General features: G+C 39.3%; 1 protein-coding gene across 1 annotated transcript in view; it reads left to right on the top strand.

Moving 5' to 3' along the window:
• The window catches only part of LOC121378533, a 29,358-nt gene extending 17,999 nt beyond the window's left edge, over positions 1-11,359 (top strand). Inside the window, exons 2-6 of the mRNA XM_041506744.1 lie at positions 2,317-2,519; positions 5,156-5,961; positions 6,341-6,950; positions 7,502-8,168; positions 9,071-11,359. Of these exons, the coding sequence (XP_041362678.1) occupies positions 2,317-2,519; positions 5,156-5,961; positions 6,341-6,950; positions 7,502-8,168; positions 9,071-9,262 (2,478 nt within the window). The 3' untranslated portion in view covers positions 9,263-11,359. The remainder of the gene's footprint in view (positions 1-2,316; positions 2,520-5,155; positions 5,962-6,340; positions 6,951-7,501; positions 8,169-9,070) is intronic.
• Positions 11,360-13,586: the final 2,227 nt, after the last annotated feature.

Below are 13,586 nucleotides of genomic sequence, written 5' to 3'. Positions count from 1 at the left end.
TAATCCCACCAGTCCTTCCTGCCGAGGAGCGGATTACGTTCTAAACCGGCGCTATGGATTGTAGGGGTATTGTCTCGCGCGCGCTAGAATGGCAGACGTGACCAGTGCTATAGCGCCGTCTGCACGCAGCACCTCTCTATCTATCTTTTCTTCTTTTTTTTAATTTTTTTTGTTCTTCTTTCTTTCCCGCCAAATCCTTCGCATCTCCGGTCGTTGCTATAACCGTGAAGATAAAACCTCACCCACGGGGCTTCCAAGATGAAACCGATATTTAATGCGCCGCCAACTCGATGATATGCGAGCGCGAGCGAATGGATGCCGATATAACCCGCGTTATCTCGGTTAGCGGGAGAGCGCCACGTTATCTGTTGACGTAAACGGACTTCTTTTTTTCTCCTTTTTTTTTTTCTTTCTCTTTTTTTTTTTTTTTTTTTTTTTTTTCCACGTCGGGATCAAATGGCGGCAGGCGACCTCGCGAGAACACGTGGCGTGCACTTGACGGTAATCACGTAAGAATTCGCGCGTTGGAGAAAACTTAATTTCATCTGAATGCTTTCAGAACGGCTTCAGCGCGATAGCCGCGGCTTTGGGGATCTAGGCAGCGGCGCTTAGCGACGGGCTGGCAATTCCAGGGAAATTTTTGCCCGCGAGGCAACGCGCGACGGCAAACACTTTGGAATATTTGAACTAATCACAAAGCGATATCTCAGCGCTAGGCTATCTTATGGCTAAGACGCCGAGTCGTGCAGTAAATCCTTCAATATTAGGCCCCGCCGAGAAGCCGCTTTAATTGCAGCACGCCGACTGCGGGTTTCCTGGCTTATTGATTGACCAGACGCTAGAAAAATACAACCTCTTGGATTAGAATCGTGTCATACACCGGGTGATCCATCTAGAGCTAAACCACGTTAGACATACAACCTCTTGGATTAGAATAGTGTCATACACCGGGTGATCCGTCTAGAGCTAAACCACGTTAGACATACAACCTCTTGGATTAGTATAGTGTCATACACCGGGTGATCCGTCTAGAGCTAAACCACGTTAGACATACAACCTCTTGGATTAGAATAGTGTCATACACCGGGTGATCCGTCTAGAGCTAAACCACGTTAGACATACAACCTCTTGGATTAGAATAGTGTCATACACCGGGTGATCCATCTAGAGCTAAACCACGTTAGACATACAACCTCTTGGATTAGAATAGTGTCATACACCGGGTGATCCGTCTAGAGCTAAACCACGTTAGACATACAACCTCTTGGATTAGAATAGTGTCACACACCAGACATCCATCTAGAGCTAAACCACGTTAGACATACAACCTCTTGAATTAGAATAGTGTTATACACCGGGTGATCCATCTAGAGCTAAACCACGTTTAGTGTGCAAAATTTGTAATATGTGATATAGTTATGTAAAATGTACTATTTCCCTGCGTATTCTTAAATAATAATAATAATAATAATAATAATAATAATAAATAAATAAAGCAATTAGAAAACGACAATAAAGAACGAAAGACAATAAATAAATAAATAAATAATTGATAAAATAAATATATAAAAAGAAGTAAATAAAATGTAAATGAATAAAAATAAATGAATTAATGAATACCCACCCCCCCCCCCCCCCACCTCCCCTCCCCAAAAAAACCCCACACAACAACAAAAAACAAAACAAAAAAACAACAGCACTACAAAACTGTAGAACTTAAAGTATAGGTGTGATAAGGGATTAGTCCTATTGAAAATGACTCCTATAATGCAGACCCTAGTTTGTAAACACTAAGGCATATTTATCACTATTAGAGCTGTTTATTGTCACTGAAATCAAACTTTACTTATATTTTATTGTTTAGATTATCCATTTCCGTACAGACAGCCTTAGTGCTTAAAAACTAGGGTCTGCCCCTTTAATATACATATTATTGTGTTTGATGGAAGACATATCTAACTGTATTCATGCCTTAGTATGGTGATGTATTGAACATCTAAACTCCATAGTTTCATTGGTCACATGTTACACATATTTAATATGTGCACACATTGTTTATCATGACATATATTTAGTATATCCCTAGCGAAAGTTGAGTAGTATATGTAAATATATATGTGTTACCTGAAAACCCAAGAACCTGTGTGTTTCCATAGTATTACGCAGAATTTTACGTTTTTTCTTAAAGTTTCTATTCGTCGTCTGGTAATTTGTTTTCAATTCGCGACTCGCTGATGAATTCATACTTAATTTATTAAGAGTCAGCACTTATAATTAGCAGTGCGCCTTAATTAAAGATGACATTTTAATTTTTAGACGCGATGTCGAAACGGCGAGAAGAGAAGCCGAATGTCGTCCTCCACGTCTGAGGTGAAGGGGAAGGGGAGTTCGAGTCCCGTGGAGCACCACGTCAACGGCGCATTCAAACCCGTGCAGCACGTGAGACCCCAAATCAGGATTCCATCCGGCGGAACCGACAGCCATGTTGTAGGACAAAAGCAGCAAGAGAAAATTGGCAGGTGAGCAGAGTACTGATCGTTGCTCAACAGACGTCTAGCTGTTCTGTTGTACATAAAATAGAACGACCCAAAAAACACTAACTTTGTCAACTTTAATCATTTAAGCACATGCTTTTGTTTTCAATAACTTTATTTCAAAATTATCAACTGTTCGACATCCAATAGCCGATGATTAATAAATCAATGTGCTCTAGTGGTGTCGTTAAACAAAACAAACTTTAACTTTGTTATCAATATGTGTCAGGGTTGAGCATTGCATAGTTACATTTGTCTTGTTTCTGGTGGCGTCCACAGACACACACACACAGTAAAATATAGTGATTCACGAGAACAATCAAGTTAATGCTTTTTGTCGTTCTGGTTGGACTCTGTCGTGTAGAAAGATAGGGATTTGAATATTGTGAAAAAAAAATTCATGGTTATGCTGAAAGACAATTTTGTTGTGTACTTAAATGCGTGGATCAAATAGATTGTAACATAAATTCGTATTTATATTTTCGTTATATTCTTCAATTCGTTGACTGCGTTACTCCACGAATTACACAACAATAATTAGACGACCACGAACAAAGGTGATTCCACAGTATGCTAACGGATTCATCGCTATGGTTTGAGTCTTGAGGTTGCATAGTACCGTACCAAAGAAGAGAGTTGCGTGTCAAAGTTCGATGTGCATCGTCAAATATTTACGGAGTAAAAGCAGCTGTGGGTGTAATTGGTAGTAATATGTGACATTGATTATTTGTGCAAATACTATTATCCATTGACAATAAATAAATACACTTTTATTTGTTATACAGTTGAAACTAATGCGGGGTACCCCCCAAAATGGAACTGCAATTTTCAGCAAAAATGACGGTTGCTATTAGAAACATTAATTTAATCTCTTAAATGGTATGTGACCCCCCATTTTCTTGCTGGTAGATTAGATGTGAGGTGCCACACTTTTTATTGCTGTACGTCCTGGGTGTGTTGATACGCTGCTTATATCAGTTTTATTAGTAAACGTTAACATTATCGGCAATAGGAAATGATTTGGTCTATTAGAACCGTGACTAGTATAGTATACAGCCATACACAGCACATTCCATTCCATTCCGCTTGGCGCTGTTGAATGCGTATCGGCTGTCAGAGAACTAATCGCGGTGTTAATCTGGCAGAATACAATCGTCTGTTGACAGTTTGGTGGGTATGACCTAGGGGAGAGCGGTTAGAAAAATACTGACGGTTAGTATTACACAAATGTCACGGTGTCATCACCATAATTAAATCCAGTTCTGATGACCAGGTGCAGATCCGAGTTAAATCTAAGGGAGAATTAAATGTAACCTCTTACGAGGGTGCATGTAGTACTAGTCTACTAATAGTGGCGGTGCTACTAGTCTACTAATAGTGGCTATCCTACTAGTTTACTAATAGTGGCGGATGTGAATATTTTTATCGGGTGATTGAAAGTCAGTGTTAACATCTACAGTAATGAATTACTGAACACTGAATGCTCGCAGGGCTTTCGGGGGTGGGTTGGGGTGGGTTGGGGTGGATTATCCGAAGACATTGGATTTTAAGGAGCAGATCAACAATTAACGTAATGTCATAGTTTTGAAAAATTAAAAAATATATTTTTGAAGAGAAAGATGTGAGCAAACCAATCTGATTAAAATTAGCTCTACTGGGTATACCAGTAGATCTAACAGCATTGCGTGGACTCCCATGTCCAGGTAACATTTCATCTATAAACAGCAATTTAAATATCGACCAATTACACTTCGCCTGTTATAGAGTTATTCGGGAGCATGCAAATTTTAAAAATATCGGGCGAGAGTCTATTTCAACATTGAAAAAAACAGGGGGAAAAGTGCAGTAATAAACTCTGGATTGTATACTAGTATAAACAGATTTTATGGCTATACCATCACGTTTTTTTTCGTCTTAAAACGAATTTTATATAATTTTTTTATATTGCAGTTAGTTTTTGACATACTTCGTAATTGACCCGAATCATTTCGAATACCCTCGGCATAATCCCGAATGTTTTCAAATTCTTTTTAAATCACTGGCATGATTTTGCACGTACGGTTTTGATTGGTCGAATAAAAGGTCAACTGTACATGGGCTCCAACGGGCTGCTGTTAGATCCACATGTAATAGTGGAGCTAATTGTAATTAGATTTTGAGCAAACTGGTGTTTCAAGACCTTTGTAGATCCGCTCGTGTGCAATAGTTGGCTGTTTAATAAACATTTTTATGTGGGCATAAACTGCGTCCATCTCGACTGCAATCTGTGACGCATGTATTCCACCGTGTATATAGTCAGTCCTCCAAAGTCGAGGCTATTAACACGGCGTCAATATAATTATATTGGCACTTCTGTGTTAACTCATGTGACCACAAATATGACCACATTCATGAAGGCTTTCTTTATGGAATTCATCATTGCACGCAATATTTAGCACAATGTACGTACGGTAGTTGACTTGAGTGCAAAAAAAAAAAAATCATTGAGGTATGCTGCATCGGATAGGTACAAAGAGGAAAGAGGAAAGATTAAAATAGCCTTGCAAAATGTATTATTAATTATAACCTTATTCACCAATTCTGCATGTTTATATTAAAGTATTGTTGTTGTATTCTTTCAGTGCAATGAGCGATGGAAATGCATCTACTGTTTGTCAGGACTTGAGGCCAGTGGAAAAGACCAGCAGCCTCTCGGACAAGTCTGATCACCTTCCCGTGGTGATCAGAGAGAAAACACAGGACAGAGTGCCAGTGCTAAAGGCAAACACCATGTGTAAAAACGATACTGCTCCGTTCAAAGTTAATTCAGTACACCCAGAAAAGACCAGTTTTTCAGACTTAAAACCTGTTTCAGAATTAGCAGTAGAAACAAAGAAAGACGGATGTTGTCAACAAACAAAGCACAGACATTCATCTTCACATACTGATAAGTTAAAACACAAATCTTCGAAAACGCAGTCTGCAGCAGGATCTACGGAACATAAGAAGATGACAACAACTACAACAACAACAGCAGCAGCAGCAACAGCAGAAACACAACACACATCGATACCATCCTTACAACACGTTCCAGAAGTGAAATCTGATCCTTCAACAGAGACAAAACTTTCAGTGGGAACAGAATGCAAGTCCCAACCGTTAGCACCTCCTACTGTTCAAGGGAAAAGTCACATCGAAAAAGACTCGCCATCTTCATCTGCATCTAAAGTGGTAAACCAACCGTGTCCGGCTCTTCAACCTGAATGTGTGAAAGATGTTCAGTGTAAGAGTAATGGAGTTCCCAGTATTCCAGAACCAAGTACAAAACAACAGACAGCTGTAGTACCAGGGTCTCCAGACCAGCCAAAACCGCCGTCAGGAGATCGACTTGCAGCTCCAGCAATGGTTCCATCAGTCGAGCGAGTTAAACCAACACCCAGTGCTAATGGTAAGCATCAGACTTATATGTCCAAATCCAGAAAGGAAGAGGTTTCGTTAATCTCGTTAATACAGCTGTGTGTTTCTCTGGTATCAGATTGTCAGTATTTATACATCACTGATTGACATTTTAAAGATGTTATTAACTGGGTTTTCTGTTTGAGTGGGATATCTTACAAGTATAATTATTTCATCAAAACGTCCTAGGAAGACATCCATGAAAGACATATATTAACAGTAATAATAGATAATTTTAATATACTTAATAAATAATGTAATAGATAACTCTGGTATTTGTTTATTTAATTTTATTAAATTTTAGCAAGGATAAATGTAAATGTAACAGTTTTATGCCCATATATGAATTTGGAAAATATTTTCGTTTTCAGACAAATGTCAACGTACCAGTGAGATCACTATAGCAAAATCGACCGTCAAGACTGAGCAGCTCCCATTGAAGGATGTGTCAAATGGTCAGCAAGGAAAGGACCACAAAGATGACAACTCCCAGAAGGAATTGAAACACACCTGTGGCAAAGAAAAAGGACAAAGTGCTAAACCATGTGCCAAAGTTGATAGCGGGACCAAGAGCGAAAGTTCAGACTCTACTAAAGTAAAACTATCCACCAAGCCTATTGAATTGGATGTTAAGAACATAAAGCATGAAGACTCTGGCAGTCGGTCGTCTCACTCGAAGCATAAACAGACGGACAAGAAACATTCCACGGACAAAGACTCGCACGTTCAGTCGTCAACGTCGTCGTCGTCGTCGTCAAGTGCTCATCACAAATCATCATCCTCGTCTCACGTGAGAAGTCCGGACACGGCGGCGACGACGAGGAAGCGTGAAGACTATCGGCCTTCCCTTCCCATGTCCGACAACATGGCCGTGCCACGAATAGGAAGTGATGTGCCTCCCATGATGCAACAGGATGCCACCGACGCTGCGTGCAGTGATTACATGCGACTTCTGGCTTCAGGACATGGTCATCCAATGTTGTAAGTTAAATTGATGTTTGATGTTTTTAAAATATATTAAATATCTTTAAATTGTTAAACGTAAAAACATTATCGTGACATATATTATATATTTTCAAGATATGGTCATCACAGACGATGTGGTAGTATGGTATTTATTAATACAAAATGAGAGTTATTAATTATATAAGTTATAACATTCTTATAATACAGACATGTATGTATATATATTGATCACTAGTTAGTAGAAAAAATTGTATTGTGTATAGTTACTATACTGGATAGTGAAAATGGTATTGAGTACAGCAAATACACAGGATTCTATCAGAATAAACAGAGATACACTACAATGACTTGTCAAGAAAAAATTATAAATTGTTACCATAAAAAGTTTATATTTTCGTATCCATTTATAAATGAAGTCAGTGCCAACTTAATTTTAAGATATTTTATACGAATTCGTCTTAGGTAACGTTCCCAAAGGTCTAGTCATTCAGCACCATTAGCTAGTATGTCTTTCGAGGAAATGTCTTAATTCAAATAAAATAATGTAATGCTTGTTTCTTTTCCAGACCACCCCACATCGGTGCGTTCGATCCTCTTTATGCCCTCAGATTTCAAGAATACCCCATCACTCCAGCAGCTCTCTACCCGCACTCAGGACTGTTGCCTGGCGACCAGATGCTTTATCAAAACACTCCTGGCATGATGCCAAATGTTGGTCCACCTTGTTTCGCACCCTCGATCCAGATGTACCAACCGAGACTTCCCTACGCCATCCCCATGCAGCTGACCGACCCTCTGAAACCTCTCGGCTGTCTTCCATACCCCAGCGCAGCCGTGTACCCGTGCTCACTGAACGGACTGAAGCGCAAGCAGTACGAAACGGAACAGACGTCAGAGTCCCCTCAAAAACGACTGTGCACGGAATATTCCTCCCCAGCGTTCCAGATGGACGGCATGTCTCAGAGCTACGCTTTCGGACCGAGTGTATCGGAGGCTTCTCGCCTGTCCTACGGCGACGAGTACAACCTGCGCAAGTACTGCGAGGACAAGTACCTGTGTAGTGAGACCAGCGACGCACAGGTATTTTCGCGATGGAGCGAGCTTGCCGCCAAGACCGGATACTGCAGGCTCTGCTCGTGCACAAACAGCAGACCAAACGACATCCGGTTCTGGTCGGTGGAGGACGTCTGCCGCTTTCTGGCGCGACTTGATGGATGTGGAATATACGCAGAGGTAGGTCGAACAGATTTTATCGTCTTATAAAAAAAGAATCCCAGGGGCAGATGCAGGATTGATTTGAGGAGGGTGTGAGTTATAGAAATAGGAATTCTAAGGTTCACTGAAGTGCATTATTGTGTATAGGCAGTCCTCATTATAAACACCCAACGAACCAAGATATTGAACTAAAAAGATATAAATTTACGATATTTGCTAAACAGCTCGATTGTTATTTAACTTGGAATTTTGTGGAGGAGGTGCTGATCCTCATTACCCATCCCATGGATTTAAAGAGCTGTTTAGGGAGATAATATGTAGTATCTTGGGTGTATATGTAATTTGTATTATTTATTAACACTAGTACATATATGTATATTTATTCTTGACTCTTAATCGTTCACCAGTGTACTAATAAATGAGTAGCCACTACCATTACTTCCATTTGTGATTAATGATACGCAGATTTTGCATTAAAATCTGCATGTTAAAATTTATCAAGGTATGCATATTTATAAACACCCAACACTAAGTGATCTTGTCAAAATATTATTTGGATTCTGCCTCGTCCCAAGATGTGGCCTTGAATGTGTTTGTCATTCAGACTGCGGATCTAATTAGTGATTATATTTTGACCAAGTATGGCAGAACACCTCAGGCATTTTCGGCAGGGCGAGCGTTCATGGTCGTTCTCAATACTGGTTTTTGCGCCTAGTCTGATATGAATGTGATATGATAGAAGACGATGGTACCAGTCAAATTGTTCGCGAACGCTCGGCCTCCTGAACAGGCCACAGTGGGGACAAGGGTGAATGATGGTTAGTGACATGTTTTTGTTATTCACATTCTACAATATGGTTTACTGACAATGGTTTTGTTATTCAGATTCTACAATATGGTTTATCTTTGTGGTTTTTCAGAATTTCATGGAGCAGCGTGTTGACGGGAGAATTCTTCCTCTGCTTACCACGGATCATCTCATTAAAAACCTGGGAATGAAGCTAGGACCCGCCGTACTGCTGACAGAGGCGGTCGCCAAGAAGATACAAGAAGCTGGCAAGCTGCTCACCTGTGAAAGTTGTCGTGGACTCCTCCCTGGACCAGTTGTATAGCATCGCTCATGAATTTTCATGAGAACAAAACTTATTTATTAATAAGAGGAGGTTTATTAGTGACCTCCTCCCTCGACTGGCTGTATGAATATTCACGAGGATCTCAAGGGTCTGAGATAATTCTTTTGGACTCCTCCTTCGACCAGCTGTATACCAAGGCTTATGAATAGTTATGAGGACAGTACCTATGTATTGACTTGGGGAGGTTTTCAGTGTTGTCGCGGACTCGTCCCTGGACCAGCTGTATGAATATTAAAGAGGGTCTTAAGGATTGCAGTTGTAATAGACTCTTTTTCTCGACCAGCTATATAGCAAAGATCATGAATATTCATGAGGACAGTACCTATATTTTGACGTGAGGAGGTTTCTAAACGGCTGTGGACTTCCTGGACCACCTCTAATAGTAATGCTTGTGAATATTCATGAGGATAACACGTATTCAACACCTACGTATTGGCGTGTGCAGATTTCCAGAACATTGTAATTAACAATATTGCTAGAAGATTTATTTCCGGAAAATGTCCATTGTTAGTTTCTTGACACAAAACTCTGTGAAGACTTGAATATAGTTGGTACGGATTACACGAACATTGACTATGATGATTTTGTGGACGTTCTGAAATTCGGTGCATACTGCTTCAGTTATGGAAAGTGTTTTCCGTTAACTATGTACAAACGTTTTCCTGAAGACATTTGAGTCAGCAAACATATGAATTTCCAACACATACACCCTCAGTAGATATCAAGCTATCAGGTGTGTGTGTGTGTGCAAACAAATATGCTGGTGGTTTAGATTGTGAGGAGTGTAGTTTTTACGAGGTTCGAGTCGTGTTCTTCAGGAAAATATATTTTAAAAAAAAGAAACTTCACTTTGAGCTGGTGGATTCGTCCCTCAAACATGGTCTCCCTGAACGTTAAGCACGTTAATATGACACAAACATGGTCTCCCTGAACTCGCGCCCTGATATACATGGGCAACTCATGCACGTTAATATGACACATACGTCGACAATGGGTATCCATCGACACTAGGTATCCATCGATACATATCGACTGTGTGGCCATCTAGATGAGATAGCGGCCAGTATGCATGCATAATGATTTCTCTTCATTGGAGATACGTTAATTTCTTGGAATGTTATAGATAACCAATTGTCAGTTATGGTGTCAAGCCCTCTAACAAATTACGTTCCAGATAAATTTACAGATTAAAAGTATATTAGTATATTTAAGAACAGTTAACATTCTTAATACACAAATTTGCATAATTGTTGGGAGTTTTTTTTATCTTAATGACTGCTCCATTAATTTATTTTTGTCTTGCCAGCGATGGTAAAAAAACACAGCCACGTTTGTTATAAATATAGTTTTAAGTGCTAGATAACTGCGTGCTAATAAATGTTTTTTAAAGACTAGAGTCGAGCTAAAATTTAGTTTGAGTTTCTTTCTTTTTACACCAAGAATCTAGGAAACCTAATACTGTAGTTTTGGACACACAGTTTGAGTTTCTTTCTTTTTACACCTAGAATCTAGGAAAACAGACTAGTTTTTCAAATTTTATGAGCATGATCACTAGGGCCAGGAACACGTGTCCGTCATCGTGGACGTTTGTGGTGTACGTGCCTTTACGGCAAAGGAAGACTAAATGTGCGTTATCAAAATACGACTTGTAGTAACGTCTTGAATAGAACGAATGAGATATTCTGTGAAATCATTCAAATTTTAATTTACATAGTGTTTATGGTCTAAGGGACTGTAAAGTCACATTGCATTTCCTGTTGGCTGTGAATAATCTTGAACGTTTGAACAATAAAAATCGCATGCTGCAGATCATTATTGTAAGTCGCAAGAAACAAAACTACGTACAAAGTTAATATTCATTTGTGTCTATATGTTTCAAAGCCATAATAACAATCACATTTTTCTGTGACATAGTATGTTTTGTAAATATATATTTATTTTTGATTCAACCATCTATTTCTGTAAACGATTTGTCATGTTTGTATTCACGCATGAATATGCGACTGGTAGTAGATGTGGAAAGTGTTCATGTTTATAAATTATTGAACGTGTAAATAAAAATGAATTATCAAATAACTTCATTGTATTGGTGTTCGTGGTTAAAATCGTCATAGAAAGCGCCATGGGCGTATGGGCTCCAATTTCTCATGGGGATGGGGTGGGGGTAGGAGGGCAGGATGATTTTAGCTCGAATATATAAAAAAATGCCCGAATCTTGATAACATTTATTCATATTAGCATTCCTGTCAAACAACTATATAGGGTTGCAAACGAATCACTACGCATTTTTACAAGTATTACTATTAATTTCCCAGCAGAATCATGGAAATACATAGTAAAAAGGTCTCAGGTTAGCTTATTTTGCCTGAATTTGACGATTTTCTCCAGCACTAGGGGACGGTCCCCCCCCCCCCCCCCCCCCCCCCCCACTTGCCCTCTGTCTCAGTATCGTTCGCGTATGTAGGAAGGGATTTGTTTTACAACACCTCGAATTATTTCTAAGTTTTCAGTCCTAGCAAGACGTTCGTTTGTTAGCCCCCTCCCCCCCAAAAAACAAACACACATCCTGCATTTTCCTCTTTTTTTTAAATTTTTATCTTACCTTAAATATGTTTTAAATATAGAGCATTATACGGCTAAATACAATTCGAATGACCCTTGGCCGAATTATTTCTAATTTTGTTTGAGCGTTGGAAGAGAATAAATTCGTCCGTAAACATATTTTTAAACACAATCTATATTGAGACATTACAAACAAATTACGATGTCGAGAAATGCATTGGTTATAGAGATATGCATATTCTAAGTAAGAAAATGGAAGTAAATTACAGGGCCGTAGCTAGGATTTTTGTTTGGGGGGCGAGGGGCAACTGAGTAGTTAATATTCTAAAACTCCTTAAACTGTTGAGAAGATAATTTTCTTCAAGTTTCTATATTTTTTCCGGATTTTGCCCCACCCTCGCTAGCTACGGCCCTGAATTGTAAGTTTAATAATGTTAAACTATATATGCTGAAACTTTTACAAATGGGGGGGGGGGGGGGTGAGAGAGACAGAAGGGGGACGAGGACTGTAGCGTTCATGTTTGTTAAAGGCACTGAACCTAGTTGGTAACCAGTGTAAAATGGTTTCGGGTATTAAAAAATATTTTGTTGATATATCGTTAAATTACGTATCACTTAGACCTTGTTTAAATCAGAGAAAGAGAGAGAGAAACAAAAGAGACAGAGACAGAGAAAGAGAGAGAGAGCAAGAGAGAGAGAGAGAGACAGAGATACAGAGAGACAGACAGACAGAGCGACAGACATACAGAGAGAGAGACAGAGGGTGAGCGAAGGGGGACGAGGAGTGTAGCGTTCATGTTTGTTAAAGGCACCGAATCTAGTTAGTAACCAGTGTAACGTGGTTTCGGGTATTAAAGACTATTTTGTTAAAGGGACACGCACTAGTTGTTAACCATTACGCCGTTGTTTTTCGCTATTAAACCCATTTTTTCACAAATAAAATTGCACTTTACTTACCGTTTATTATTTAGAATATACATTTCCATTCACCTGAAGTGTTTTTTGGTAATCCTGGTAATCCTGGTGTTTGTAATACCACAAAATGCATTGTTCGTAATTCTTAAAAAGCCACGTGCTCCTTAGAAAAAAACGTTGAGCAGACAAGGTCTAATCTATTTTTAGAGGGGATATTCCCATTTCAGTGTCACAGTCGTTGGTATACCACGTGACCGTTATCATTTTGGTTCGGTTTGTTTTCTCGTGCACGGTTCGCGCAATCAACATCCGATTCGTTTTCGTTTGCTTGTTCATTTGTGAGATTTTTCTTCACAGTTTGTGAACATTTTCATTAACAATAAAGTTCAGACAAGTAAGTATCTCAATACAAAACGTTACAAACCCTTAAAACCAATACTTTTGCTAAGTCTTACGATATCTGGAGAGGGGTTACAACCTTGGGGGGGGGGGGGGGGACACAAGCTATATTGTTACCTTTATTTAAATAGAGTAGGAAAAAAAAATCTTACATTTTCGTCCTGGGGAGGGGAAGTGCCTCTCCACCCCTGACGACGACGACGACTACTACTATTACTATTACCACCACCACCCACCACCCACCACCCACCACCCACCAATAATAAACGGTGCATCTAATTGCTAATAACAATAGGTTAGGCACTAGTACCCGGTTCCGAATAGCAAATGTAGGCTAATTGCGGTTAATACAAAATATATAAAACTTATTATTTCAAACACTGTAGTATAGTCAACATGGTCAGTGTCGTCTTATTCCCATTCAAGT

This window comes from Gigantopelta aegis, chromosome 8 (assembly GCF_016097555.1).
Source record: "Gigantopelta aegis isolate Gae_Host chromosome 8, Gae_host_genome, whole genome shotgun sequence".
Taxonomy (NCBI): domain Eukaryota; kingdom Metazoa; phylum Mollusca; class Gastropoda; order Neomphalida; family Peltospiridae; genus Gigantopelta; species Gigantopelta aegis.
This window is presented reverse-complemented; position numbering and strand designations above follow the sequence as displayed.